At 42.5% G+C, this 27,828-nt stretch overlaps 2 protein-coding genes across 4 annotated transcripts in view; both read right to left on the bottom strand.

Annotated features, from left to right (window-relative positions):
* Positions 1-1,193: 1,193 nt before the first annotated feature.
* timm17a (translocase of inner mitochondrial membrane 17 homolog A (yeast)) lies at positions 1,194-19,551 on the bottom strand. 2 transcript variants are annotated; one of them, XM_068007441.1, is made up of 6 exons: positions 19,526-19,551; positions 12,182-12,281; positions 7,102-7,165; positions 6,100-6,228; positions 4,761-4,871; positions 1,194-2,393 (listed from the first exon to the last, which is right to left on the bottom strand). In XM_068007441.1, exons 1-6 carry the CDS (start codon positions 19,534-19,536, stop codon positions 2,323-2,325), a joined length of 486 nt encoding a protein of 161 aa, XP_067863542.1. In that variant the 5' UTR covers positions 19,537-19,551; the 3' UTR covers positions 1,194-2,322. The 2 variants fall into 2 exon arrangements, with proteins under 2 accessions (XP_067863542.1, XP_067863541.1); XM_068007440.1 differs by lacking the exon at positions 19,526-19,551 and adding an exon at positions 16,778-16,876.
* Positions 19,552-22,070: 2,519 nt separating this feature from the next.
* The window catches only part of LOC137344459 (leiomodin-1-like), a 62,811-nt gene continuing 57,053 nt past the window's right edge, over positions 22,071-27,828 (bottom strand). Inside the window, exon 4 of one of the 2 annotated variants that reach the window (XR_010968364.1) lies at positions 22,071-22,205. The gene's annotated coding sequence lies outside the window, so the exon portion shown is untranslated. Of the gene's footprint in view, positions 22,206-23,424; positions 23,530-27,828 lie in introns of those variants that run through there. The other variant, XR_010968365.1, reaches the window with a different exon arrangement.

The raw sequence follows: 27,828 nt of genomic DNA, 5'->3' as shown, positions 1-27,828 counted from the left end.
GATTCACCTCCTGACTCCCCAAAGCCTTTCCACCATCTACAAGGCACAAGTCAGGAGTGTGATGGAATACTCTCCACTTGCCTGATGAGTGCAGCTCCAACAACACGCAAGAAGCTCGACACCATCCAGGACAAAGCAGCCCGCTTGATTGGCACCCCATCCACCACCCTAAATATTCACTCCCTTCACCACCAGCGCACCGTGGCTGCAGTGTGTACCATCCACAGGATGCAGTACAGCAACTTGCCAAGACTTCTTCAGCAGCACCTCCCAAACCCATGACCTCTACCACCTAGAAAGACAAGATGTGGAGATGCCGGTGATGGACTGGGGTGGATAAATGTAAGGAATCTTACAACACCAGGTTATAGTCCAACAGTTTTATTTGAAAATCACAAGCTTTCGGAGATTATCTCCTTCGTCAGGTGAGTCACTCACCTGACGAAGGAGATATCTCCGAAAGCATGTGATTTTCAAATAAAACTGTTGGACTATAACCTGGCGTTGTAAGATTCCTTATAGAAGGACAAGGGCAGCAGGCACATGGGAACAACACCCCTGCACATTAGCCTCCCAAGTTACACACCATTCCTTCATCGTCGCTGGGTCAAAATCCTCTAACTCCCTACCTAACAGCACTGTGGGAGAACCATCACCACACGGACTGCAGCAGTTCAAGGCGGCAGCTCACCACCACCTTCTCAAGAGCAATAAATGCAGGCTATGCCAGCAACACCCACATCCCATGAATGAATTTAAAAAAAATTGAAAGTTAATGTTCATAATCAGTGGGAAAATAGAAAAGTTTCTTTGCAGTTTAGCCTTGGGTATAAAATGAGAAAGTTGTTTAGAATTTTTTTCTTTTAGAGTTGAGGCCAGATTTATAGGGTGTGTACTCTCTAGCAGCTGTAACACTCGTGCAAAATTTAATTTCAAATGACCTACTGTACCAACTGTTTTCAATTCAGCGGAAGTGAATACTCTCACTAAAAGAGGCTACAACAGAGGTTTCACTGTAATTAAGGCACATTGGGGAGAACGTAGGGAACATCCCAACTCTTGGGAACACATGTGGCTGAACTGTTCAATTGTACCTCCTGGTAAGGCAGTCAAACCATCTGTTGACTGGATTATCCCACATAAATTCCATGAATTGGACAGTAGGGTAAAAATGAACAGATAGGTCCATAATATGACAAATAACACTTCTCATTTATTGAGGATACACTTTTGGTATTCTGATAGTTAAAATAAAACTAAATGTTCTTATCAGTGCTAAGACACAAATAAGATCTTCTCATCATGTATTAGTATTCTTCACTGTGCCACAATTTATAACTCCTAATGGCAATTTGGTTAGGTACCATGCACAATTCAATACAAGGTGTTGAAGGACAGCAAAGTGATATTTAGAAGCTTACAGCGTTAGATTTGAAAAGCCAGTCGTTACTGGTCAATACAAGGGTTTTCTTGTAAATATTTGTGCCGAGATTCCCATCTTTTACTGTAAAGGTAATGAGTAGACCGGTTTCCCTTCTCTTTCTCACTCACTCTCTCCCCCCTCCAATTTACTAATTTGAATTCATACTATAAATAAAATGGCTCAAATAATGCTCACACTTTATCTTAACCACTATAATTTCCAATCATGACGACTTGGGTCCTACCAAAACATGCACAGATCACAGCAAGTGGTTTTATAAAGCTCATACCCAAAGAATTAAATAAACTAAATCATTAAAATTCCTACAAAGTGGATGATTTGGCCTTAAATTTTTAATGTAAATGAGGTGGAACAGCTCTATTTTTCCTCAATTAACGTTTTGTGATCTCACTGGTTGAAATAAATGTCAAAGAGTACAGTACTTTACTTCTTAGGAAGAGACTGGATGCGGTAATTATATTTTGCAGATTTGAAATGACACAAAAGGGACACGTTGTCAACAGATTATCACTCAGTTTACAAATATATTCACTGGAGAAAACTATAAAACTCAGGCACAAAAATTTTGGATTACATAACAGTTCTACTGATACAAGGGCCTTCATACCAAGATAAAATATGGCATATACCGTATATACATATATTACAAGGCCACTGGCAGCAAATCATTTTATACATTCTTAAATGTTCTGCAATGGCCTTTTCTAACCATACCAACCCCTGCAATAACTCACATCAACAGCCTTGAAAAATTGGTTACATATGACTACATATATGAAAGTGTGTTCTTCACAGGATGTCCTGAGTGATTTTTTTCCCCCTTAATGACACTATAGTCTTTCAGCATCCACAAAGCTAGAGGTATTTTAATAAATTTGTCACTGATATTGTCTATAGTCGCCAAATGATGGAGTTTGTAGTTGAGTAGGGTCATCTGCAAACTGTGGACCTACAGGAGGGAAAAAGATACTTCAGTTTTAAAAAATACTTTTTTAAAAATATATATTCTCTAGCTTCTCTTCAGTAGCAATTGCAGAACAATCTAATCACTGGTTTTGTTTCACCTCTCCCAAATTAATTCTAAACACTTCTAATATGGTCCAACACCACTGTTTGTACGAGGTAGCTCACTTTCTTGCAGTTGTTGCCAAATTCCAGTTTGGAGAATTAGTGCATTACCAAAACAACTTTACTGCACTTGGCAATTGTTCCTTGTAGAGCTTCTAACAGTCTTTTCAAAGCATTTTTAAAATTGCAACCAGGTTTACATTTTTATAATTTTGTAAATTATAACCATTAACATACAATAATTGGATCCGTTACTTTATTCTTCTCTTTTTATTACAATGGTTAATTTCCAATCATGAGGAATTGTCCAAAGTTGGGGTAGTCAAGATGTGGTCCCAAATCTGGCCCACAAAGTCCTTGGCACACGTATGTCTAGACACTAGCTGTAAAAGGTTGGACATTCCTGACTTACAGCATTTAATTGAGATGCTATTTCTTTTGCTAATAGAAATATAATAGAATGCACATATGAAAGTTTGTAGAAATAGTCCAACCCATATCATAAGCGGTTCAAGTAAAAATACTAACTGCATATGTAATTTGCTAGATGGCATAACTCTTACTGAAAATTTCAGCTATATCAATTACTCTAACAGTATTTGGACCAATTCATACATAAAGTGTCATACATAAAGTTGTTAGATACCAGCCAACATTAACAAACAACTACTTTGTTTTACAATATGTGTTAGCTTCTACATTTGATACAAAAAGTTGTTTTCCCAAGTATTTCTGTTCCTCGGTACTGCAGAAAGCAGACAACTGAAATATTACATTTACAATAATGTTGAAATTCATGCCGTACCAAGCAATGAAACTTTTTCATCACTTTAATCATAACTAACAATGCTATGAAGACACAACTCAATCTGGGAAGCTGCACAAGTGTCACCTGCAGGAGGAAAGGAAAAGTGCCCGAGGGAAGAACCTTAGTACATTGGTCAAAAAGGTAAAAGCCCATGGGATCAAAGGGAAAGTGGCTAGTTGGATTCAAAATTGGCTCAGTGGCAGGAAGCAAAGGGTAATGGTTGACGGGTGTATTTGTGACTGGAAGGCTGTTTCCAGTGGGGTTCCACAAGGCTCAGTACTAGGTCCATTGCTTTTTGTGGTATATGTTAATGATTTGGACTTGAATGTGGAGGGTGTGATCAAGAAGTTTGCAGATGATACAAAAATTGGCCATGTGGTTGATTGTGAGGAGGAAAGCTATAGGCTGCAGGAAGGTATCAATGGACTGGTCAGGTGGGCTGAAAAGTGGCAAGTGGAATTCAATCTAGAGAAGTGTGAGGTAATGCATTTGGGTAGAGCATACAAGGCAAGGGAGTACACAATAAATGGGAGGATACTGAGAGGTGTAGAGGAACAAAGGGACCTTGGAGTGCATATCCACAGATCCCTGAAGGTAGAAGGACAGGTAGATAAGGTGGTTAAAAAGGCATACAGGATACTTTCCTTTATTAGCCAAGGCACAGAATATAAGAGCAGTTATGCTAGAACTGTATAAAACATTGGTTAGGCCACAGCTTGAGTACTGCGTACAGTTCTGGCCATCACATTACAGGAAAGATGTGATTGCACTCAAGGGTACAGAGGAGATCTACAAGGATGTTGCCAGGGCTGGAGAATTTTAGCTATGAGAAAAGATTGGATAGGCTGGGGTTGTTTTCTTTGGAACAAAGGAGGCTGAGGGGAGATTTAATTGAGGTATATAAAATTATGACGGGTCTAGAATGGATAGGAAGGACCTATTTCCCTTAGTAGACGGGTCAGTGGCCGGCAGCATAGAGTTAAAGTAATTGGTAGAAGGATTAGAAGGGAGCTGAGAAGAAATGTTTTCACCCTGAGGATGCCTGAAAGGGAGAGAGGCAGAAGCCCTCAACTCGTTTAAAAAATACTTGGACGAGCACTTGAAGTACCGTAACCTACAGGGCTACGGACTAAGTGCTGGAAAGTGGGATTAAGCTGGATAGCTCTTTTTCGGCCGGCACGGACACAATGGGCCGAATGGCCTCCTTCTGTGCCGTAACTTTCTATGATACACTGCTGAAATAGTCCTCCTAGTGGGCTCACTGGGGCAATATCTGTGGAAATGTCTGCACACTAGGTGAACCTTTCCATCCACAGCAGAATGCTGATACACTTGAATATATACGTTTTATTAATATATTTTCTTTATATTTGTTCTTGGGACGTGGGTAACACTGGCACGGCCACATTTATTGCCGATCCCTTCATATTCACAACTTACCTGTTGGAAATTGTGTTGATGCAAATCGTGTGAGCATTATTCCAGCCCCTTCAATCAAGGCAAGAAGTATACCTCCCATAGCAGCAGATCCCACCATTGCCATTGGACCATCTAAATGAAAGTGCCCACATTGTTTATGAATTATAATAAATGCTCTAGAACACAGAAAGTGAGAATATATCAAACCAGAGTATACTCATGTTTTACAAACAGATTTTCTTTCTCAGAGGAAGTATAAAACTAACATTCCTGTTGTGGTGGTGGTGGAGGGAAATGCAGTGGATATGGTGTACAGAGACTTTCAGAAAGCCTTTGACAAGGTACCACACAGGAGACTACTGGAAAAGATTAAGGAATACAGAATTAGGAGAAGGGTAGTAAATTGGATTAAAAACTGGTTAGACGGTAGGAATCAGAGTGCCAGTTGGAAGTGGATAGTTGTGTCCCACAAGGTTTTGTTCTGGGACTGCTTCTGTTCACTATATACATCAATGATTAAGATACAGGGCTAGAGGACTGATGTCCAAGTTTGCAGACAATACTAAAATAGGATATATAGTAAATAAGCCTGGAAGACCAAAAGAGGCTGCAAGGGGATATTGGTGAAATGGTGGAATGGCCTAAAAAGTCACAAATGGAATTCATTGTCAGTAAGTGTGAAGTGATACACTGATTTAAAAAAATACTTTTAATTGGGGATGGTTGGGTGATATGGAAGGAGGGATTTTGGGGTTCAGATTCTCAAGACATCAAACATCTTACATTAAATATAACAAATATACAAATATGTCACAAGTGTTAATTGTCTAGCTCAAAATGCTTGCAGCTTCAATAAGCAGCATCTTAAGTAGATAAGGCCATAAAAATGCTAATGGAATAATTGGTTTTATGGCAAGAGGTATAGAATATAAAAATCAAGATTTAATGTTGAATCTATATAAAATCTTAGTAAGACCACTTAAGTTGAGGTACTGCATGCAATTTTGGCCTCCAAACTGTAGGAAAGATGCTGAGGAAGTAAGAGAGAGTGCAATGTAGACTCACTAGGATGTTGATCGTTATGAGGAAATACAATTACAAAGAAAGACTTGAAAAATTGGGTCTGTTAGGGCAGCATAAAAGCAAGATTCACAGTGAAAGACTGCTATTAAGTCAGGGTAATCGTATTTAAAGTCAACTAGGCAGCAAAAATTCTACCCGCTAAAGAACATCCATGATCCTAAAGCCTCTTGGGATCATCCTGTTTTTTTTTGCAATGCTATTAGTACCTTGTTGTTGCATACCAAGTAGAGACATCACACTGACTCACAGTTACAAAAATACAGCTTGTTTCACTTACTTCTTGCAGCTAATATGGCTCCCGTTAAGGCTCCACTGGTTATAGAATTCCACGGATCTTCTTTACCTCTGACCTTCACTAAGCCACAGTCAATCATTGAAAATAGCCCACCCCAAATGGCAAAGCTTCCTAAAAACAAGAAAAAAAATGAACACGGGAGACTGTTAGCTACATAAAATAAATTGGTCTAAATTACTTCTCAACTTTTCAGCAACAGAAAACTGAGAAATATAGTTTAAAGAAGTATTTAGTATACAAAACAATATTGATAACTACATACTGTGACCAGAACACAATGAAACAGTGGTGGGTTAGAAATGGTTAGAATAGTTCATAACATTTATTTATTTTAATAATTTGGTTACATTATTAAGCAGTGGAAATGCTTCAACAAAAAAAGCCGTGTTTGTCTTTCAATCAGGAGTTTGTTTTCCTTCTGAACTTTTTCTGTTGCTTAGCAGGCATCCGCAAAATTAATACTAAAACATTCCACTCAAATAAAAGTAACTAACTATATAATTAAAGTTGTGCAATCCAGGTCAGGTTAAAAAAGCAGCATTAGTTGGTCACATTTAGCTATAATATGCCACTGCTGCGGCAGAGAATACAGACAGCTCGATGGTAGCAACTAACACTTTGTAGAGGGGTAGCCCCAACAGGTGTCTCATTTAAACTTTGACTTCTGTTGCTAAAAAGGGCAAATATACAGTGGAGGCAACAGGCTATCACATAGCCGCCAGATAAAACTCTATTCAATTGATGCTGTCAACTAATTAAGCCACACTGACAAAAGGATAGCTCTGTTGGTATAATTTAATGAATGGTTTGTACTCCCATAACATAGTGAAATAATTTAATTACTAAAACTAGTTTTGTAAAGCTGTACTGAATCCATTTTTCACAGAACCAACACGATTTAAAAGACAAACTATTATAGCTGGGTCTTTAATTTTAGAAATGAAATATAAAATTTATATTGTTGTACAAATACAATTAACATACCTCCTAATTGTGGAGCTCTGGTCTTAACTGCTGTCAGACTTCCGCGAAGTCTGTGACTCATTCCCTGTTTGTAAAAACAAGAAAATACGTAGGCTAACTAGTGCTTGAAAGCAGTGGAAAAGGGTATGCATAGAATCAAAGGAAGAGTGTGTTCAGGGAAAGGGGGGTGGGTTGGGCTGGAGGTTAAAGAAATGCCAGCAAATACAAAAAACTGTTTTCAATATATTGAAAAAGCATTAATAGCTGTGCTACTCACCCAAAGCCAAAATTAGCTACAGTATTTAATCACAAAGGATTTTAACCACGATATGTGGTTGTACGTACTATTGTGATTGTACAAGCTGCTACTGTGCTTGTATGCACACTTGTGGAAGGCTTCAAACCAAATTCAAGACTTCCTGTGTACTTCATCCAATCTGCATGGAATCAATTGTTCCACAGACTCCTACATTTGTACAGCATACCAAAAATCTCATCCTTAATATTTCTACAAAATTAGTGGTATCTTATGAAATTGAGTGATGTTTAGACGTATAAAGCCAAAAACTTAGTACATAGAAGACGTATACATGTACAATAACTTACATTTATATAGCACCTTTAACATACAAAACACATCCCAAGGTGCTTCAGAGGCATAAGGAAAATCGGGTGCTGTGCCAAAGAAGACAAGAGGAGGGGTGACCAAAAAAATTGGTCAAAGCAGTAGGTCTCAAAAGGAGGAAAAGTCAGTAGAAAGAGCTTATGAAGGCAATTTAAGAGCATGGGGGCCTAGCAGCTGAAGGTACGGCTGTCAATGGCAGGGCAAAGAGACAGGGTATGCACAAGAGGTCAGGGTCAAAGGAACAGGGTGTTCAGGGAGAGAGGGGGTGGGTTGGGCTGGAGGATACAGAAATAGGGAGGGGCGCAGCCATGTAGGGATTTATAACACAAGAATGAGAATTTTACATGAGGCACGGGGGGGGGGGAGATCAGGAGCCAAAGTAGGTCCATGAACACTCCGTTCCTTTGACTCCGGCCTCGTGCTACGCTGTCTCTTTATCCCACCGTTGGCGGCCATGCCTTCAGCAGCCAAGGCCCATGCTCTTGAATTATCTTCCTAAGCTCTTGCCACTGACCTTTCCTCCTTTGAAATGCATTGTCATAATTTTCCAAAGAGCTCTAGATTCAGGAATTCTGCCTTTGGATTGGAAGACTGTAACCATCACTCCATTATTTAAGATGGGAAAAAGGGAGAAATTAGATAACTACACACCAATCAGTTTAACATCAATTGTGGGGAAGTTACTGGAATCTATCAGCACTTGAACAAGTATCAGCTAATCAGACAGTCCACATGGATTTGTGAAGGGTAGGTTATGTCTTACTAATCTAGTTGATTTTTTTTTGAAGAGGACATTGGCAGGGTGGATAGGGGAGTGTCTATGGATGTTGTCTATATGAACTTCCAGAAGGCATGTGATATGGTTATGCACAAGAGATTATTAGCAAAAATTAAAGTGCACAGAATTGGAGGTAACCTTGTGACATGGGTTGGCAATTCGTTGGGAGATAGGAAACAGATTAGGGATAAAGGGAACATTAACTGATTGGCAGGATGAGACAACTGGTGTTCCCCAGGGGTCGGTACTGGAGCCTCAGCTTTTCACCATATACATTAATGACTTGGATGAAGAAATAGAGAGTTGTATATCCAAGTTTACAGATGACACTTAAGTTAGGAGGCACAGTACATTGTCTGGTTAGCAGCAGGAAGTTACAAAGGGACACAGACAAACTAAGTGAGTAGGCAAAACTATGGCAGACGGAGTTCAATATGATGGAAGTGTGAGGTCACCCACTTTGAATCTGAGAAAGGCAAATCGAAATACTGTTTAAATGGTGAGAGACTAAGAGCTGTGGTGGAACAAAGGGATTTAGGTGTCCATGTACACAAATCAAAAAAAGCTAAATCACAAGTATAAAAAGTTATCAAAAGGCTAATTTTTAAAAATTCATTCATGGGATGTGGGCATCATTGGCAAGGCCAGCATTTATTGCCCATCCCTAATTGCCCTTGAGAAGGTGGTGGTGAGCCGCCTTCTTGAACCGCTGCAGTCCATGTGGTGAAGGTTCTCCCACAGTGCTGTTAGGAAGGGAGTTCCAGGATTTTGACCCAGCAACGATGAAGGAACGGCAATATATTTCCAAGTCAGGATGGTGTGAGACTTGGAGGGGAACGTGCAGGTGGTGGTGTTCCTATGTGCCTGCTGCTCTTGTCCTTCTAGGTGGTAGAGGTCGCAGGTTTGGGAGGTGCTGTTGAAGAAGCCTTGGCGAGTTGCTGCAGTGCATCCTGTGGATGGTACACACTGCAGCCACTGTGTACCGGTGGTGAAGGGAGTGAATGTTTAGGATGGTGGATAGGGTACCAATCAAGCGGGCTGCTTTGTCCTGGATGGTGTCGAGCTTTGAGTGTTGTTGGAGCTGCACTCATCCAGGCAAGTGGAGAGTATTCCGTCACACTCCTGACTTGTGCATTGTAGATGGTGGAAAGGCTTTGGGGAGTCACGAGGTGAGTCACTCGCCGCAGAATAGCCAACCTCTTACCTGCTCTTGTAGCCACAGTATTTATACGGCTGGTCCAGTTAGGTTTCTGGTCAATGATGACCCCCAGGATGTTGATGGTGGGGGATTCGGCGATGGTAATGCCGTTGAATGTCAAGGGGAGGTGGTTAGACTCTCTCTTGTTGGAGATGGTCATTGCCTGGCGTGAATGTTACTTGCCACTTATCAGCCCAAGCCTGGATGTTGTCCAGGTCTTGCTGCATGCGGGCTCGGACTGCTTCATTATTTGAGGGGTTGCGAATGGAACTGAACACTGTGCAATCATCAGCAAACATTCCCATTTCTGACCTTATGATGGAGGGAAGGTCATTGATGAAGCAGCTGAAGATGGTTGGGCCTAGGACACTACCCTGAGGAACTCCTGCAGCAATGTCCTGGGGCTGAGTTGATTGGCCTCCAACAACCACTACCATCTTCCTTTGTGCTAGGTATGACTCCAACCACTGGAGAGTTATCCCCTGATTCCCATTGACATCAATTTTACTAGGGCTCCTTGGTGCCACACTCGGTCAAATACTGCCTTAATGTCAAGGGCAGTCACTCTCACCTCACATCTGAAATTCAGCTCTTTTGTCCGTGTTTGGACCAAGGCTGTAATGAGGTCTGGAGCCGAGTGGTCCTGGCGGAACCCAAACTGAGCGTCGGTGAGCAGGTTATTGGTGAGTAAGTGCCACTTGATAGCACTGTCGACGACACCTTCCATCACTTTGCTGATGATTGAGAGTAGACTGATGGGGCGGTAATTAGCCGGATTGGATTTGTCCTGCTTTTTGTGGACAGGACATACCTGGGCAATTTTCCACATTGTCGGGTAGATTCCAGTGTTGTAGCAGTACTGGAACAGCGTGGCTGGAGGCACAGCTAGTTCTGGCGCACAAGTCTTCAGCACTACAGCCGGGATGTTGTCGGGGCCCATAGCCTTTGCTGTGTCCAGTGCACTCAACCGTTTCTTGATATCACATGGAATGAATCGAATTGGCTGAAGACTGGCTTCTGTGATGGTGGGGATATTGGAAGGAGGCCGAGATGGATCATCCACTCGGCACTTCTGGCTGAAGATGGTTGCAAACGCTTCAGCCTTGTCTTTTGCACTCACGTGCTGGACTCCGCCATCATTGAGGATGGGGATGTTTACAGAGCCTCCTCCTGCCGTTAGTTGTTTAATTGTCCACCACCATTCACGACTGGATCTGGCAGGACTGCAGAGCTTTGATCTGATCCGTTGGTTGTGGAATCGCTTAGCTCTGTCTCTAGCATGTTGCTTCCACTGTTTAGCATGCATGTAGTCCTGAGTCGTAGCTTCACCAGGTTGGCACCTCATTTTTAGGTACGCCTGGTGCTGCTCCTGGCATGCTCTTCTACATTCCTCTTTGAACCAGAGTTGATCCTCTGGCTTGTTGGTAATGGTAGAGTGAGGAATATGGCAGGCCATGAGGTTACAGATTGTGCTGGAATTCAATTCTGCTGCTGCTGATGGCCTACAGCACCTCATGGATGCCCAGTTTTGAGCTGCAACGTTGGCCTTTGTCTCAAGAGGGTTGGAATTCAAAAGTGAGGAAGTGATGCTTCAGTTGTACAGTGGGTCAGGCCCCATCTGGAGTACTACTTTCAGTTTTGGGCATCGAACCTCAGGAAAGATATATTGTCCTTGGAAGGGGTACAGTGCAGATTCACCAGAATGCTACCAGGGCTTAAAGGGTTAAATTAGGACTGGTTGCATAAATTTGATTTGTATTCCCTTGAATTTAGACGGTTGAGTGGCGATTTAATTGAGATCTAAAATGAGAAAGGGATTCAATTGGGTAGATACAGGGAAATTATTTCCTCTGATAGGAAAATCCAGAACAAGGGCAAAATCTTAAAATTAGATCTAAACCACTTGGGAGTGAAATCAGGGAACACTTTTCACGCAATGGGTAGCAGAAATCTGGAACTCTCCCTCACAAAAGGCTGTGGATGTTAGGTCAATTGAAATTTTCAAGACTGAGATCGATAGGTTTTTGTTGGGTAAAGGTATTAGGAATATGGATCAAAGGCAGGTAAATGGAGTTGAGATACTGATTAGCCATGATCTAACTGAATGACAGAGAGGCTGGAGGAGCTGAATGGCTTACTCCTGTTCCTATGTGATGGGCAAGCTGGACTTGGTGTAGGGTAGGATATGGGCAGCAGAGTTTTGGATGAGCAGAAATTTAGAGAGGGTGAATGATGGAAGGTCAGCATTGGAGTAATCAAGTCTGGTGGTAATGAAGGCAACAATAGAGTAGAAAGCGAAGAGGGAAGAGTTATCAAAAAAAATTTCCCTTTTCAGCTCAAGATACATTGCACACCGAAATGAACACCCTGACATTACAAGTCATCTATCAGCAGCATTACAGATAATGGCCAAGGGGCTGCACAAAATAATTAATTGGTGACTTAAAAATGTTCAAAATCAATATCTCTGAACTTTTATCAGGGTTGTGAAATGACTTACCACTGGAGCATTCCTGAAGCCTTTAACAGACTGAAATATGCCACCACCAATGGCACCCATTGTAAAGGCACCACCACAGTCATCAACTATCCTCCAAGGGCTAACAAGAAAGAAAAACTACATTACTTACATGCTGCACATTAGGAAATATACCTTGGTCATGTTAGCTGTCCAACCGAGGAAAGGCAAAATCACGGACTGACAAGGCTATTCACCACTACCTCCTGCTGACAAATTTTTGTGGAATTGCTCTAATGGTAGCCATGTAGAAATCAGCAGGCTCACCCTTTGATCAGCTTAGTTTAACCACAACGGACTCTAGCTTTTTAAAAAAATGGTGTATCACCAGAAGTTAATTGTAATGGTGCAGCAAACCATTGGTAACATCAATTTTCCTGGAAACTTATTCCGCTTAATCCAAGTAATTGAGTTTTTTAGATTTTTCATTGCCGTTATGATTATGAAGAACAGCACAGATATCACTAATCATAGCTCCTATTGCATTGCTGTTCCTCATAATTTTAAAAGGTAAAAACAATTAGAATGTCATTTGTTCTTGGTTAAATTAGTTGATCAACTATTTATATTGTTTTGCATGTCAACAGCAGTATTTTCTCAGTCCATTAAACAGACCAGTTTTTCCCAGAGCACATCTAACCTAACTCATTTGTACAACATGCCATGGCCAGTCTCAAACAGCACTACTGCTAATTTTATGTAACAACTTTCAGTAAATTTGCTCAATTACTAAATTACCTCCGGAATCTGTAAGGATTAAAAATGTACATTTTTACAGGATATATGGATTTTGTGTAACCAGAAAGGCCTCATGAAATCAAACTCAAAAACCCTTTAAATCAGAAATTCAATACTAAAATCATTCATCAGCAGGGGCTTCAATAGATGCCCCCTCCATATCAGCCAGAAACATTGCAAAAAAAAAAATCACATCTCAGAAACATCTCAAAGCAGTTCACTTATAAATTATTTTTGAAATGCAGTAGGCAAATGCCATAGCCATTTTGCACACAGCAAGATCCCACAAACATAAATGACTGGTTAATCTGATTTTAGTGGTACAGGTTGAAGGAGGAATGTTAGCCATTATACCAGGAGTACACCTTGCTCTTCTATCAATAATACGTGGGATCTTATAACATCCATTCGAATCAGTGGAACAATCTGGTGGGACCTCAGTTTAACGTTGCATCCGAAGGACAGCATCTCTGAAAATGCACTGATGTGTCAGCCTAGGGTACGTGCTCAAATCCTGAAGTGGGCTTGAACCCACAACCTTCCAAAGTGTTACCAACAAGTCAAGCTGACAATTCCCATTCAGGAATCCCTCCAGACTGAGGTCAGCTTGTTGTGTGCAATCAGTATTCTCTGACCAGGCAAGGGCCATAAAATCCCATGAAAAACACACACTTAAGTTCCTCACAGCGAACAAGCTCAGGCCAAGCAGCCAGCGCACCATAAATTACCTTGACTACAATTCCTATAGCACCCCCCCTCCCCCACAGCTACCCTCTCCCCTAGAGCCAAGACACACTCCCATAAGGACATCACCCCTGGCCAAAACACACTCTTTTACAGACGTTCCACCCCCTCCCCAGGCCAGGACACACACCCCATTTGCCTTCCCGACAGACCAGGACATTTCTCCTAGACATCCAAGCCACAGCACATTCCCCAACAGCACCTCCCACTCTCCACAAAGGCCTAGATAATCACCCCAACAGCTCCCCTCCCCCTAGAGCCCAGTCACTCAGTTCTCCTTCATGAACAGCCCCTCCCCGCAGGCCCGGACACTCACTTTCCGATATACCTCCCCCCAGGCCCGGACACTCACTTTCCGATATACCTTCCCCCAGGCCCGGACACTCACTTTCCGATATACCTCCCCCCAGGCCCGGACACTCACTTTCCGATATACCTCCCCCCAGGCCCGGACACTCACTTTCCGATATACCTCCCCCCAGGCCCGGACACTCACTTTCCGATATACCTTCCCCCAGGCCCGGACACTCACTTTCCGATATACCTCCCCCCAGGCCCGGACACTCACTTTCCGATATACCTTCCCCCAGGCCCGGACACTCACTTTCCGATATACCTTCCCCCAGGCCCGGACACTCACTTCCGATATACCTTCCCCCAGGCCCGGACACTCACTTTCCGATATACCTCCCCCCAGGCCCGGACACTCACTTTCCGATATACCTTCCCCCAGGCCCGGACACTCACTTTCCGATATACCTTCCCCCAGGCCCGGACACTCACTTCCGATATACCTTCCCCCAGGCCCGGACACTCACTTCCGATATACCTTCCCCCAGGCCCGGACACTCACTTCCGATATACCTTCCCCCAGGCCTGGACACTCACTTTCCAATATTCGATAGGGTGCCACGCAAAAGGTTGTTACACAAGGTAAGGGCTCCTGGAGTTGGGGGTAATATATTAAGCATGGATAGAGTATTGGTTTAATCAATAGAAAACAGAGAGTAGGAATAAACTGGTCACTTTCAGGTTGGCAGGCTGTAACTAGTGGGGTGCCGCAAGGATCACTGCTGGAGCCTCAGCTATTTACAATCTATACTAATGACTTGGATGAAGGGACCAAGCATAATGTATCCAAGTTGGCTGACGATACAAAGCTAGGTGGGAAAGTAAGCTGTGAGGAGGACACAGAGTCGGCAAAGGAATATAGACAGTTTAAATGAGTGGGCAAGAACCATGACAGATGGAGTATAATGTAGGGAAACGTGAGGTTATTCACTTTGGTAGGAAGAACAGAAAAACAGAATATTTTTTAGATGGTGAGAAACTATTAAATGTTGGTGTTCAGAATGATTTGGGTATCCATGTACACAAAACACAAAGTTAACATGAAGGTACATCAAGCAATAAGGAAGGCAAATGGTATGTTGGCCTTTATTGCAAGAGGGTTGGAGTACAAGAGTAAGAAAGTCTTACTGCAATTGTACAGGCATTTGATGAGACCTCACCCACAGTACTGTTTACAGTTTTGGTCCCCTTACCCAAGGAACAATATACTTGCCTTAGAGGCAATACAACACAGGTTCACTAGATTGATTCCTGGGATGAGAGGGTTGTCCTATGAGGAGAGATTGAGTAGAATGGGTCTATACGCTCTGGAGTTTAGAATAATGAGGTGATCTCATTGAAACATGTAGATTCTGAGAGGGCTTGACAGGGTAGATGCTGAGAGGCTTGTTTCCCCTGGCTGGAGAGTCTAGAACTAGGGAGCATAGTCTCAGGATAAGGGGTCAGACATTTAGGACTGAGATGAGGAGGAATTTCTTCACTCAGAGGGTTGCGAATCTTTGGAATTCTCTCCCCCAGAGAGCTGTGGATGCTCAGTCATTGAGTACATTCAAGGCTGAGATAGATGGATTTCTGGACTCTAAGGGAATCAAGGGATCGGGTGGGAAAGTGAAGTTGAAGTCGAAGATCAGCCATGTTCTGATTGAATTGGCTCGAGGGGCCGTATGGCCTACTCCTATTTCTTATGTTCTTACACCTTCCCCCCAGGCCAGGACACTTCTCCTACAGACATCGCAGCCGCAGCACATCCCCCCCCCCCCCAGACACTCGCTCCCCTCTCCCGGGGGCCCGTATACTCGGTTCCTTTCATACCTCCCGGACACTCGCTCCCCTCTCCCGGGGGGGGGGGGGGGGTGTCCGCACACTCGCTCCCCTCTCCCGGGGGGGGGGGGGGGGTGTCCGCACACTCGCTCCCCTCTCCCGGGGGGGGGGGGGGGGTGTCCGCACACTCGCTCCCCTCTCCCGGGGGGGGGGGGGGGGTGTCCGCACACTCGCTCCCCTCTCCCGGGGGGGGGGGGGGGGTGTCCGCACACTCGCTCCACTCTCCCGGGGGGGGGGGGTGTCCGCACACTCGCTCCACTCTCCCGGGGGGGGGGGGGGGGTGTCCGCACACTCGCTCCACTCTCCCGGGGGGGGGGGGGGTGTCCGCACACTCGCTCCACTCTCCCGGGGGGGGGGGGGTGTCCGCACACTCGCTCCACTCTCCCGGGGGGGCCCGCACACTCGCTCCCCTCTCCCGGGGGGGGGGGGGGGGCCCGCACACTCGCTCCCCTCTCCCGGGGGGGGGGGGGGGCGCACACTCGCTCCCCTCTCCCGGGGGGGGGCCCGCACACTCGCTCCCCTCTCCCGGGGGGGGGGGGGGGGCCCGCACACTCGCTCCCCTCTCCCGGGGGGGGGGGGGGCGCACACTCGCTCCCCTCTCCCGGGGGGGGGCCCGCACACTCGCTCCCCTCTCCCGGGGGGGGGGGGGCGCACACTCGCTCCCCTCTCCCGGGGGGGGGCCCGCACACTCGCTCCCCTCTCCCGGGGGGGGGGGGGGGCCGCACACTCGCTCCATCAGGAAGGTCACAGATACGCGCAGCGCGATCGGTATCTTGCCCAACGACAGGCCGGTGCTGCAGTTGCAGCCGCTCGTCCGCACAGCGCCAGCGGGCCCTGTAGCCTCCCCCGGCTCTCCGCTACCAGCGGACTAGTCCGTCTCCTGTGGACAAACGGCCGTTAACGGTCGCCCCTGGGCCGGCTCACCAGGGCTCTCGTGCATATTCCTCCATCTTCTTCTGTGACGTGTCACCTGCTCTCAATGACGCTGCACTCTAGCCGCTGACACGCATGCGCCGCGCCAATGTACTAGGGGCGCATGTGCAGAAGTGTAGCAATTGGGTTTTTTTTCTTTTTCTGTTTAAGCCCCTTAAAAATAGGGATAATGTGGAGATGCCGGTGATGGACTGGGGTTGACAATTGTAAACAATTTTACAACACCAAGTTATAGTCCAGCAATTTTATTTTAAATTCACAAGCTTTCGGAGGCTTCCTCCTTCCTCAGGTGAACATCGTTCAACATCGTTCACCTGACGAAGGAGGAAGCCTCCGAAAGCTTGTGAATTTAAAATAAAATTGCTGGACTATAACTTGGTGTTGTAAAATTGTTTACAATTGTTAAAAATAGGGAGGAGGAGTCAGTTACAAATGGTCCCATTCGCTGAAGATACCAACATTGCGACCGGTGGGCACCACAGGGGCTGGAGTGCTTCCTAGATCCTCAAAATAAAATGATTCCTTGACACTGTTATTTGGGTTTTGATTTGTTTTAAATAAAACACACCCTAACCCCCCTCCCCCACACACACACACACTTATGCCTAAAACACAAACAAAAACCTGCTCACACATCTAAAGAAAACATTAAAGGGATCCGAATTGTATTAAATAAATAAAAATCTGGTTTACATGAATAATAAATAAATAATAACTAATAAATAGGATGATGTGGAGATGCCGGTGATGGATTGGGGTTGACAAATGCAAGGAATTTTACAACACCAGGTTATAGTCCAACTGTTTTATCAATAAATAGGACTAAGGGAATACTGAACTAAAAGCATATACATATATATATAAACATAAAATATGTATATAGAGAGAGAAAAACATAAGTAGATAGACTTTTAAGCAAAATGATAGGACAGCTGAGACCCATTGCCTGCAATTCCTGTGCCATGTAGGGACTCCAGGGCGCTTCATATGTCCGCAGGAAGTGCCTCCAGTTGCTTGAACTCAAGCTCAGGGTTCCAGGAGGTAGTCCACCCCGCCGCTACAGAGAGGAGGATAGTAAGTGGGTGGCCATCCGGCAGGGCAGGAATCCTCCGGGAGTGTGGCACTCTCAAATCGTTTTTCAGTGCTGAATACTGGTGAGGGTGACAACATCTCGGGGGAATACAATCTAGAACACATCCATGGCACTGTGGGAAAAATGACTGCGCAGGGGGGCACAGCAAAGTGTAGAAATGCAGTGGTCATAGGGGATCCGATAGGGGGATAGACAGGCGTTTCTGCAACCACCAACGTGAGTCTCGCATGGTGTGTCACCTCCCTGGTGCTAGGGTAATGGACATCACTGAACTAGTGCAGAACATTTTAAGAACATAAGAAGTAGGAGCAGGAGTAGGCCATAGGCCTCTCGAGCCTGCTCCACCATTCAATAAGATCATAGCTGATCTTCGACCTCAACTCCACTTTTCAGCCCGATCCCCATATCCCTTGATTCCCTTAGAGTCCAAAAATCTAGCTATTTCAGCCTTGAATGTACTCAACAACTGAGCATCCGCAGCCCTCTGGGATAGAGAATTTCAAAGATACACAACCCTCTGAATGAAGAAATTCCTCCTCATCTCAGTCCTAAATGGCCGACCCCTTATCCTGCAACCTAGTTCTAGACTTTCCAGCCAGGGGAAACAACCTCTCAGCATCTACTCTGTCAAGCCCCCTCAGAATCTTATATGTTTCAATAAAAACACCTCTCATTCTTCTAAACTCCAGAGAGTATAGGCCCATTCTACTCGATCTCTCCTCATAGGACAATCCTCTCATCCCAAGAATTAATCTAGTGAACCATTGTTGCACCGCCTCCAAGGCAAGTATATCCTTCCTTAGATAATGAGACCAAAGCTGTACATAGTACTCCAGGTGAGGTCTCACCAAAGCCCAACTGTGTCAAGATCTTTGAGGGCTGAAGGGGAATGGCCAGAAGTCGTGGTCCATGTTGGAACTAATTACAAATGTAGGAAAAGGGTTCGGGATCCTCAAACAGTGTTTCAGGGGCAAGGTAGGAAGTTAAAGAGCAGGACCTCAAAAGTAGTAATCTCTGGATTACTCCCAGTGCCATGTGCTAGTGAGTATAGGAGCAGTAAGATATGACAGGTTAATACGTGGCTGGAGAAATGGTGCAGGAAGGAGAGCTTCAGATTCATGGGACACTCAGATCTGTTCTAGGGCAGGAGGGATCTGTACAAGATGGACAGGTTGCACCTCAACAGGGCACCTCAATAGCTTTTTCAAAGAGCCAGCACAGGTACGATGGGCCGAATGGCCTCCTTCTGTGTTGTATCATTCTATGGATTCTATGTATACAGCCAGTTTGGATTTTTACTGTATCCCTTTGTCAAAGCAACGGCTGATAGGGATTCACTCTGCTCCTCCAGCGCTATTAGGGCAACCCTATCTTCGAGATCCTGCCTTCACTCTCAGCTCCTGCCATCGATTTAAGGTTGGAAACAGCCCATCAAGGTAGAGGAAGAGGAGATTTAAAATCACCAGTGGGAACCTGGACTGAAACCAGCAGTGAATGTTGCAATTTAAATATCTCATCACTGAAGTTGTACAGCAATGAAACAGGAATAGTTGCCGGGCGTGTGTTCTGGGACACATGCACTGTATGAAAAAAAAACCTTCTTATTTCTTTAACAACTGAGTCTTCTAAAGTCCTTAATACACCACCTTAGTGGCATTGGAGGTTAGGTTTTAGAAGTTTCTCCTTACTCAAGCAGAAACATGAAGAGATAAACCTGAAAAAAAAATCAAACGTCAATCTTTCCATGACTTCTCCATGTTCCACAGTCTTTCACTACACTTACTTCAATTAATGAATACTAAATCTGTTTTCTGAACGAAGATAACAATAAAAATTAAATCAGCCATGTCTCTGAAGATCTTTAAAGATATAGAGCAGTTTTTAAATAGAATACTTATACAAAGTGCATGAAAGACTATTATTTAAAGGAACTGCTAAATTATCAAAATAATAAATTCCCCACAATATGCTTCATCTATAGCGTAGATAAGGTTAATATTCTAGCATGAAGTAAAGTAGTTGTTCAGCTGCTGTCCTATTCCCTGTTAATAGCAAAAAAAAGACAGCGCAGAGGTAGAGTTATTATTTTGTGCAGAAGGAGGTATTAAGAGGGGTGACTAAAAGCTTGGACAAAGTGGGTTTAAAGGAGGATCTTAAAGGAGTGGAAGGTGGAGAGGGAAAGTGGCTTAAGGAAGGAATTCCAGATTTAGATGGCTGAGGGCATGGTTGCCAGTGGTGGGGTGAAGAGATTTTGGGAAGAGGCCAATACTGGAGGAATGCAGAATTCTAATAGGATGGTAGGACAGGAAAAGGTTATAAAGATAGGAAGTGATTTGAGCACAAGGATGAGAATTTTAAATTTGAAGCATTGGGGGACTGGGAGCCAATATAGGTCAGCATTATTATTTTGTACACACTTCCTACTTATTAATTATTAGGTAGCAATTCTCTTTGCACTGTGAAAAAATCTTTAGCATGCCATCCACTTGGCTAACTTGGCTCAGTTAGTTGCCTCTGACTTAGAATTTTGTGGGTTCAAGCCCCACTCCAGGACTTGGACATATAATGCACACCGGCAATCCAATGAAATACTCAGGCACTGCTGCATTATTGGAGGTGCTGTCCTTTGGATGAGACATTAAACCATGGCATCTTCTTCCTGTTCCACTGAATCAGGTGGATGGTGAAGATCCCATGGCACTAGTCGAAAAGGAGTGCTCCTCCTGGGCCCACAAAAGAACCTGGGTCATTGCCAGCTTGTTGGAGGTCCCTCCCGCCCCCCGCAGAATCTCCAACTATCCGCCAACTCAATGTGGAAGACAGCCGATTTCCCACTCTCTCAAAACCAGCGAGATGCACCACACAACTCACTGGCAGTATGGAAATGAGAAATGGGCCTCTAAATGGCTCGGGCTTCCCGCCAGCAAGAACGGGTATGCGACAGGCGCACTCTGTCCGCTGCCTGCCTGTTCTCCGCTGATAGTTAAAATCGGCCTTATGATCTCTTGGGTGACGCACTTGAGCGTTGGCAGTGCCTGTGTACTCTTCCCAAACAAGAGTCAGTGCATTCAGAAATGGAAAAAAATTGGAAATAAAATATAAACTGCTGCTTAATTGCTTATTTCTTAATGATCCTTAACTAATGTTAATTATGAGCTGCAATTTGAATCCTAGCTCTTGCATCAAATTTCCTCAAGAGGGCACCATTTTATAGGTTTGTTTACTTTCTTGACCTTTGAAAGCATATATTTCTTTTGTTGAGTGTAGTGCTAGAGTCAAAACTTGGGTTGTTAAACAGCAAAATCTTAAGATAATATTGTTTTTCTTCTTAGCTGAGTAAGTATACAAAATAGGTGTCTAACGGACACACATTTTGTCCTTGGCAGCATGCCTTGTCCCATCTTATCTTTCAAGCTTTCCAAGCTATCAGACCTTGGTTTGTCAAGTGGATCTAGGATAAGAAAATTGAAACGTTTTGTCTTGTATACATTTTTTTTTGCTATCTGATCCCTGCAGTTCTCTCATACAAACATACAAAAGGAGCAAGAAAATACGACCAGGCCCATTAATGCTCAACCTATCCATTAAATGGTACAATCTCATGTACCACCCTCTGCAATTGCAAGTAATGCTAAATCCTGTGGACAGCAAACAAAACCTTCATAGATTTCTGCAATTAAACGATTCTGAGTTATAAGTACCATCAGCCAATATTTCTTGAAAAATCTGTTTGTAAGAGTGAGTATTTTTTATGTTTTGTCTTGTTTTCATTCCTTCATTCTTTCTATAGTTATTACTGTCCTCATCTAGACACAAGAGAAACAGACAACCACATCTCTTTGGCTTTTGGCACAAAGGTGAGAGAAAAATCTTGTCTGCTTTTGCAAAGAAAGCTTGATCCTGCCATTGGCTAAGCTAACAAAGAAAAGCTATCACAATTGTGGTTGATCGGTTAGTATATTGACCTCCACCCAATCTGGAATCCTTGAATGTAAAGTAAATGTCTGCAGTCTGATTGCCCAATCAATTTTTCTTAACATTTCCTTCTCCTAAAATGGCAGTGATATATTTACATCTGGTATTTAATTCCAGACATGATAATACATAATAATATTCTATATGTCATTTTTTCACCAGTTTCTTGGCTGGTTACATAGAGAGTTACTTGTGTTTGGTGAAACCAGAGAAGACCCCTCTAATTCACTGTCTATAGCATATGGGGTGCCAACTTCTGTGCTGGTGCTTGGAAGGTTGAGAACAGTGCATCTTTGGGAGGATTCTCTTCCTCAGCCTGCACTGCAGCAAGGCCCATGATGTCTGTTGGACCTAGAAAGAGGAGAGAGGGATAAAAGTTAGCAGATAGTGTCAAGGTAAACAGTAGCAGATGAATGACAGTGCAATGCCGCACCAGGTTGTCATGTTGAAGATGTTACCTAGAATTACATAGAATTTACAGCACAGAAACAGGCCATTCGGCCCAAATGGTCTATGCCAGTGTTTATGCTGTACACGAGCCTCCTTCTACCCTACTTCAACTAACCCTATCAGCATATCCTTCTATTCCTTTCTCCCTCATGTACTTATCTAGCTTTCCCTTAAATGCATCATATGTCGACTCATCGCGGTATATGGTTCCATGGGTGCCAACCACTTTCCATTCTTTGTTACCTCATCCAAATGATCATTTGTAATGAGCGAGATGTAAGCAGTGAACAGACTGGTATCCACAGATATGTGCTTTCCAGCAGGGATCTGGATAGGACCATAGACATTAACAACACAGAAGAGGGCTGTTTGGCCCATCCTGTCTGTGCTGGCTCTTGGCTAGGGCAATGTAACAATCATTTCACTGCTTTACTCTTTCTCCATAGCACTGTATCTTCTTCTGCTTCAAGTATTTAATGATCAGGAATGAGACCTCTAGATGATTTTTGCCCCTCCCTAGCCTATGAGCACTGAAGTCAAATGCTATGATCCGTAAATTGCCCTGCTGAGATCAGGTAACAGAATAGGGATTGAGCCTGAGACCTTCCTGGTCTCAATGGCTTAGTGGCAGTGGAGTTACCCACTGAGGGGAACAGTTATGGTAATTCACCAAGAAGAAAAAACCCTGTAGAAGAAAGAACAATGAATTAGTCCTTGTTCATGAATCTTTACTTGTGGAATTTTATGGCCAGTAATGGGTGTAATAACAAACTTGTCTGCCATGGCTGCCAGGAACTAACATTTGTTTAAAGTTGATGCTATAGTTGTACTTGGCAGCATTTGAATTTATCCAAAACTCATGATCTTTCACTTGGTTGGTCCAAAATAATAACTGTATGCCAACTAAGTGTGTTTCTTGGAATTGTAAATGTTATCTTAACTTTTTAGCGAAGCACATAACATGATAAGAAGAGTTAAACATGGCACTAACCTTAATCTTTTATCATCAACAAACTAGTTTCGTACCCCAATAATCCAGTCATTTTTCAATGGAATAGATTGGGTAAGAGAAAATAATGATTATGAATTTTGTCTGTGTTCTGCGCTGTTCATGTTGAATAAAAAGGGGTGGTAGGCAGACAAATCTTCTTAAAAAATCTGCCGTCCTAGGCCTGCCCAACTCAGTTTTCAAGCAATCTTCCAAAGTGGTGGCCAGTGCTCCTACCTGGAACATACGGGAGCCTTATTAAAATATTTAAATCACCCATTGTAGGACCCCGACACAATTTTCAAGTGCAAATGGGCGGATCGTGTGCCACACATGCTCTGTCCATTGGTACCAGACATGGAGCATCCTTTAAACTAAATTCCCCTTGCCAAAATTATCAAAGGCAAAGTCAGATGCAGAGGTTGTAATTAAACTGAATTTATTGCATATCTACATTAATACAACTGATATTCTTATAAGATAAAGTATTAATATGATAACTGAAGTTAGCTAGGCCTACTGTTCACTGCACGCATATTGTTAAACATTTAGTTAACACCAGGTATTAAATTAATTAGTTTACAGCAAGCCTTTGATTAGCATTGAGTTTACAATCATCAATTAGGAATTGAAGTCGAGGTTATTAAACTGACAGTGCATTTAAATTATATATGCACCAATGGACTTTAACTTTTCACTGTGTTGCAGCCAGGGTTGAAAACGGTTCAGGCTGTCGCATGACTTAATAACTTCATTTGCCACCTAGCTCTTTGGTAGATTGACTTTATGGTCCATCTGTTGACTTCCTTCTGGTAGCTTGCCGTGTATCACCATCTGTAACTATCTCTCTGGTTTAACTTTTTCTCTTTTTGGCTCAGCTACCCAGCAACTAGTGTCTGATTTGATGTTGTGTGTCTGTCTCACATCGTGTTTGGAAGCCTGGGATTAAATACCATGGCAATACACTTTACAAGTTACTTCTGTTGGTTGAACATGGAACCTCTATTCACCTTACAACTTCAGCTCTTAGGCTTTTTATCCTTGCCTTTCTGACTTGAATGAACTCTGCCTGCATTAATTATGGACTGAATGAGGTGACACGCGATTGCTTCCTTAACCAACTTCAGACATCTTTTGCGACAAAGGATGGCTCATTTTATATCTTAAATTTTATTGACAAACCCCTTTCACAGGTCCAAACCTCATCGTCCATTTAAGACGGTTTGACCAGGTCATGTGACTCCTTTCCACTGTATTAAACAATTTGGATAGGGATATGTCGGAATTCATGGATGGTCAAATTTTTGTATGTTGCTCTGTTCAGATTTCTTAACATCTGCAGCAGTTAAGCCATAAACCAGCTTTCAAGTACTAGAAAGGGCAATCTTTGTCGGCCCACCTGATTGGTTTCACAAATGAGGTGACTAATCCAATTAGCCTTCAGGCTGATTGAGAGACAGTTGTGTGACACTCATGGTATCAGCCATCTGTTGGTCCATTTGAGAAATCTCCATGGTTTTGCTTTCCCAAGGTTCAATGTTAACTTTTCAGATCTCCCCAAATTCCATTATGTGGTTCAAGAGCCCAAGATGCTACAGCTTCCCTTAATTCACTATTATGGTCTGGGCACCCAAAATGCAACAAGTACAAGAAAGAAGGGTTTAAAAATAAAAGTACATTGAGCTAAAAGGCAGCAGAATGCCATATTATATTAAGTAATATTTATAATAATGATGCTTCTATGTTTATCTGATCACCAATGGAACAGGAAACATAAAATTCATTTTTTGTTCTTTATGTTTTAATGGAAAGGCCTTGCAATCACAGTAAACAAATATCTTTTCAAATACAGTACATATTCTTGTAAAAGAGTACAATTTTACAGTGTAATTTGAAACAGCTTTTGAAAAATATTGCCTACTCCTCTAATTGCTAGATCTCTTTGCATTCGTACAAGAGTCAGTGTCACTTAGATTACATTTATTTTAGATTTTGTTGCTTAAGATGAATTCCCGCAACTGGAAATTGTTCCAGTTTCAGGATTCAAGTGATAAGGATGGATGTGGTTAAGAATATTAAAAAAATGTCAGTGAAACCACTGAAAGGTCTTGGTTCCAAGAAATGTTTGACTGGAGCCAGACTGAAGTAAGGTTTATCAATGCCAAGAGCAAACTGCCATTGTCCTCCCCCACCTGAATTATGTCTCCTGTCCATCAGCAACACCAGCTGCAGAAAATCCACAATTAAGACTGTCCCAGGCTGATAGAGGATGTGAGCTTATAAGCAGCTTGAAGGGGAGAAAAAATATCTGAAGCAAAAATCTTTTTTTGTACTTGCATTAATGAATTATTGACAATCATCATTCCTAAATAAACATCATTATACTTTATATGGTTAATGTCACATTTCTGAAATTAACTTAAAATTCATAACATAATTGTTGCCAAGGATGCTCCATATTTTACAAGTAAACACATTTCCATCTGTTATCTCTGCTCACATTTTACTTTCAACTGCTCTTGAAAAGTCAGTTGTTATTGTTTAAAGTGCATCTGTTATCTGAAATGTTTACAATTGGGTATGTGCAATATAAGCTAGACATATTTTACTATAATACACCCTCACCCTTTTCTTGTTTCAATAGTTGCAACTGGAAAGAATGTTATTGCTTATTATACTAATCTGTAGTCACATCAAACCTCTGCGTATTAGGACACAAACCAGATGCAAATACTTTTGCAGTGATACTTTCATTCTTTAAGCAGGATTTTCCTGCCAGTTTACTTTGGGGAGTAAACAGCCACAGCCGTAGATACTTGTATGGAGCTATTAAGATAAACTTAATGCAAATGCATGCTAGACAAAGTTGATTAGTTCAACTTATAAATTATACATAATCGTAACTCTGAAAATATGAGGAAATTGGGCGTGCCTGCTGTTAACTTATCCATTTGCACATTTTGTCCACTTTATGAGATGAACTATATTAGTCTTGAAGCAAACATCTTGCGAGTGAATGTTGTTTATGTTTGTAATTCAAATGCATTTGTTATATTTGTGTCTCATACATAGAGGACCACCCAGATGCAGGTTTCAATGAGTACACAAATAAGAGTAATTAACTGTAAGTTTTAATATTAGATTTTTTAAAGCATTAAAGGAGTAAACATAGAAAATGGTTTGTGTTCGTTAAAAAAAGAGAAAGAAACCAACATGGCTATAAGGTACCAGTACCAATGCGAAAAAAGTGTTCAATGTCGCTGATGTGATGAATAGTCAACCTCATCATTTTGATGAATAGGCAGCTATGCCTGACTGAAATAAAGAATAAATGTTGTTCTTTTAACCTATTATAAATATGGTCTATGGTATTACTCTGAAGGACCTGTCAAGATTGAGATAAGTGGAAGCATCTCATAGTCTGACATGTTTTTGTATTACATTGGGTGTGTTAAATAACCTGAGATATTTAATAGTTTTACCCATTCTCTACCTATCGCTTCCATAGTTTTCCTCCTTCTCCACGCCATCCTATATCTCTCTCTACCCATGTCTTCCTCTCACTAATTCTTGCTCCTTCTTTCCACCCATTATTTTTCTTCTGTACCTTATCCTGTCCTTCTCCAGCCTACCTCATCTCTCCCTCTCAACTCCAGTCCTGTACACTGCTGAATCTTGTCTCTCTCTCTCCATCTACTGTTCTTGCTTTAAAACCTATCATTTATCTCTTTCCCTAGCTCTAGCACCTCCCCTACCTAGTATTCACATTGTAAAATCAATAATCATCATGGACAAAACAAGAAAAGTACCTCGGGCCAGAAATTAAATTGGATTTGAACAAGCAGACAATAACTTGTGCACCTATAAAATGTGACTCCATTTCTCCAGCTGTTCTTAGTAACAGGACAAACTCATAACAAAATCAATCCCTTGGAAACTGCATTTCATCAAATACTTAATTTCTAATTTTAGCTATGTGAATAGCATTTTGATAAGAATAGATAGAATTCTTTTCTGCTGCTCAAATTTACATGGTTAACAGAGCTGTTTAAGGAACAATACAATTCTTTAAAACCACAACTCTTAAATGAAAAATAAATCAGTCACAGAGATTCCTGCATTTTACATTAAAAATATGCTTGACACAGCATAGGAAAATAAATAACTTCACTGTCAGACCACCTTGATTGTGGGCTCCCATTATATTTCCAGAGTCTAAAATGGCAGTGCAAGTTATGTGCAGAGCTCAAACGACAGTTAGGACCCATCAGCCGCATTATATTTCTTCACCATCCAGCAAAATATTATAGTAATTACATTCTTTCCCTGCTTTTCTTGCTGCATTTTTAGTTTTTTGGTATAGGCAGGAAAACATAGCGAGAAAAAGAGGACTTGTAGGGAAATGAAGAAAAACTATATATCATAGTGTGCCGGAATGCAAGCAACTTTCCAAATTCATGTTTATTTAAAGTTAGAATGAATGAACTCATCCCCATTAAATTAGTTAATTGCTTATGTTTACTCTTACAAAAATAA

The sequence above is a fragment of the Heptranchias perlo genome, chromosome 27 (genome assembly GCF_035084215.1).
Source record: "Heptranchias perlo isolate sHepPer1 chromosome 27, sHepPer1.hap1, whole genome shotgun sequence".
NCBI classification, from domain to species: domain Eukaryota; kingdom Metazoa; phylum Chordata; class Chondrichthyes; order Hexanchiformes; family Hexanchidae; genus Heptranchias; species Heptranchias perlo.
The sequence above is the reverse complement of the archived record's forward strand: the minus strand, read 5'-3'. Positions and strand labels throughout refer to the sequence as shown.

Excerpts from the sequence above, each read along its gene's own strand:
- timm17a (XM_068007440.1), bottom strand. The coding sequence starts at position 16,803 with ATGGAGGAATATGCACGAGAGCCCTG. Across the intron at positions 12,282-16,777 it reads GAATATGCACGAGAGCCCTG|CCCTTGGAGGATAGTTGATG; the intron begins GTGAGCCGGCCC and ends CTTTCTTGTTAG. Across the intron at positions 2,394-4,760 it reads ATCAACACAATTTCCAACAG|GTCCACAGTTTGCAGATGAC; the intron begins GTAAGTTGTGAA and ends TCCCTCCTGTAG.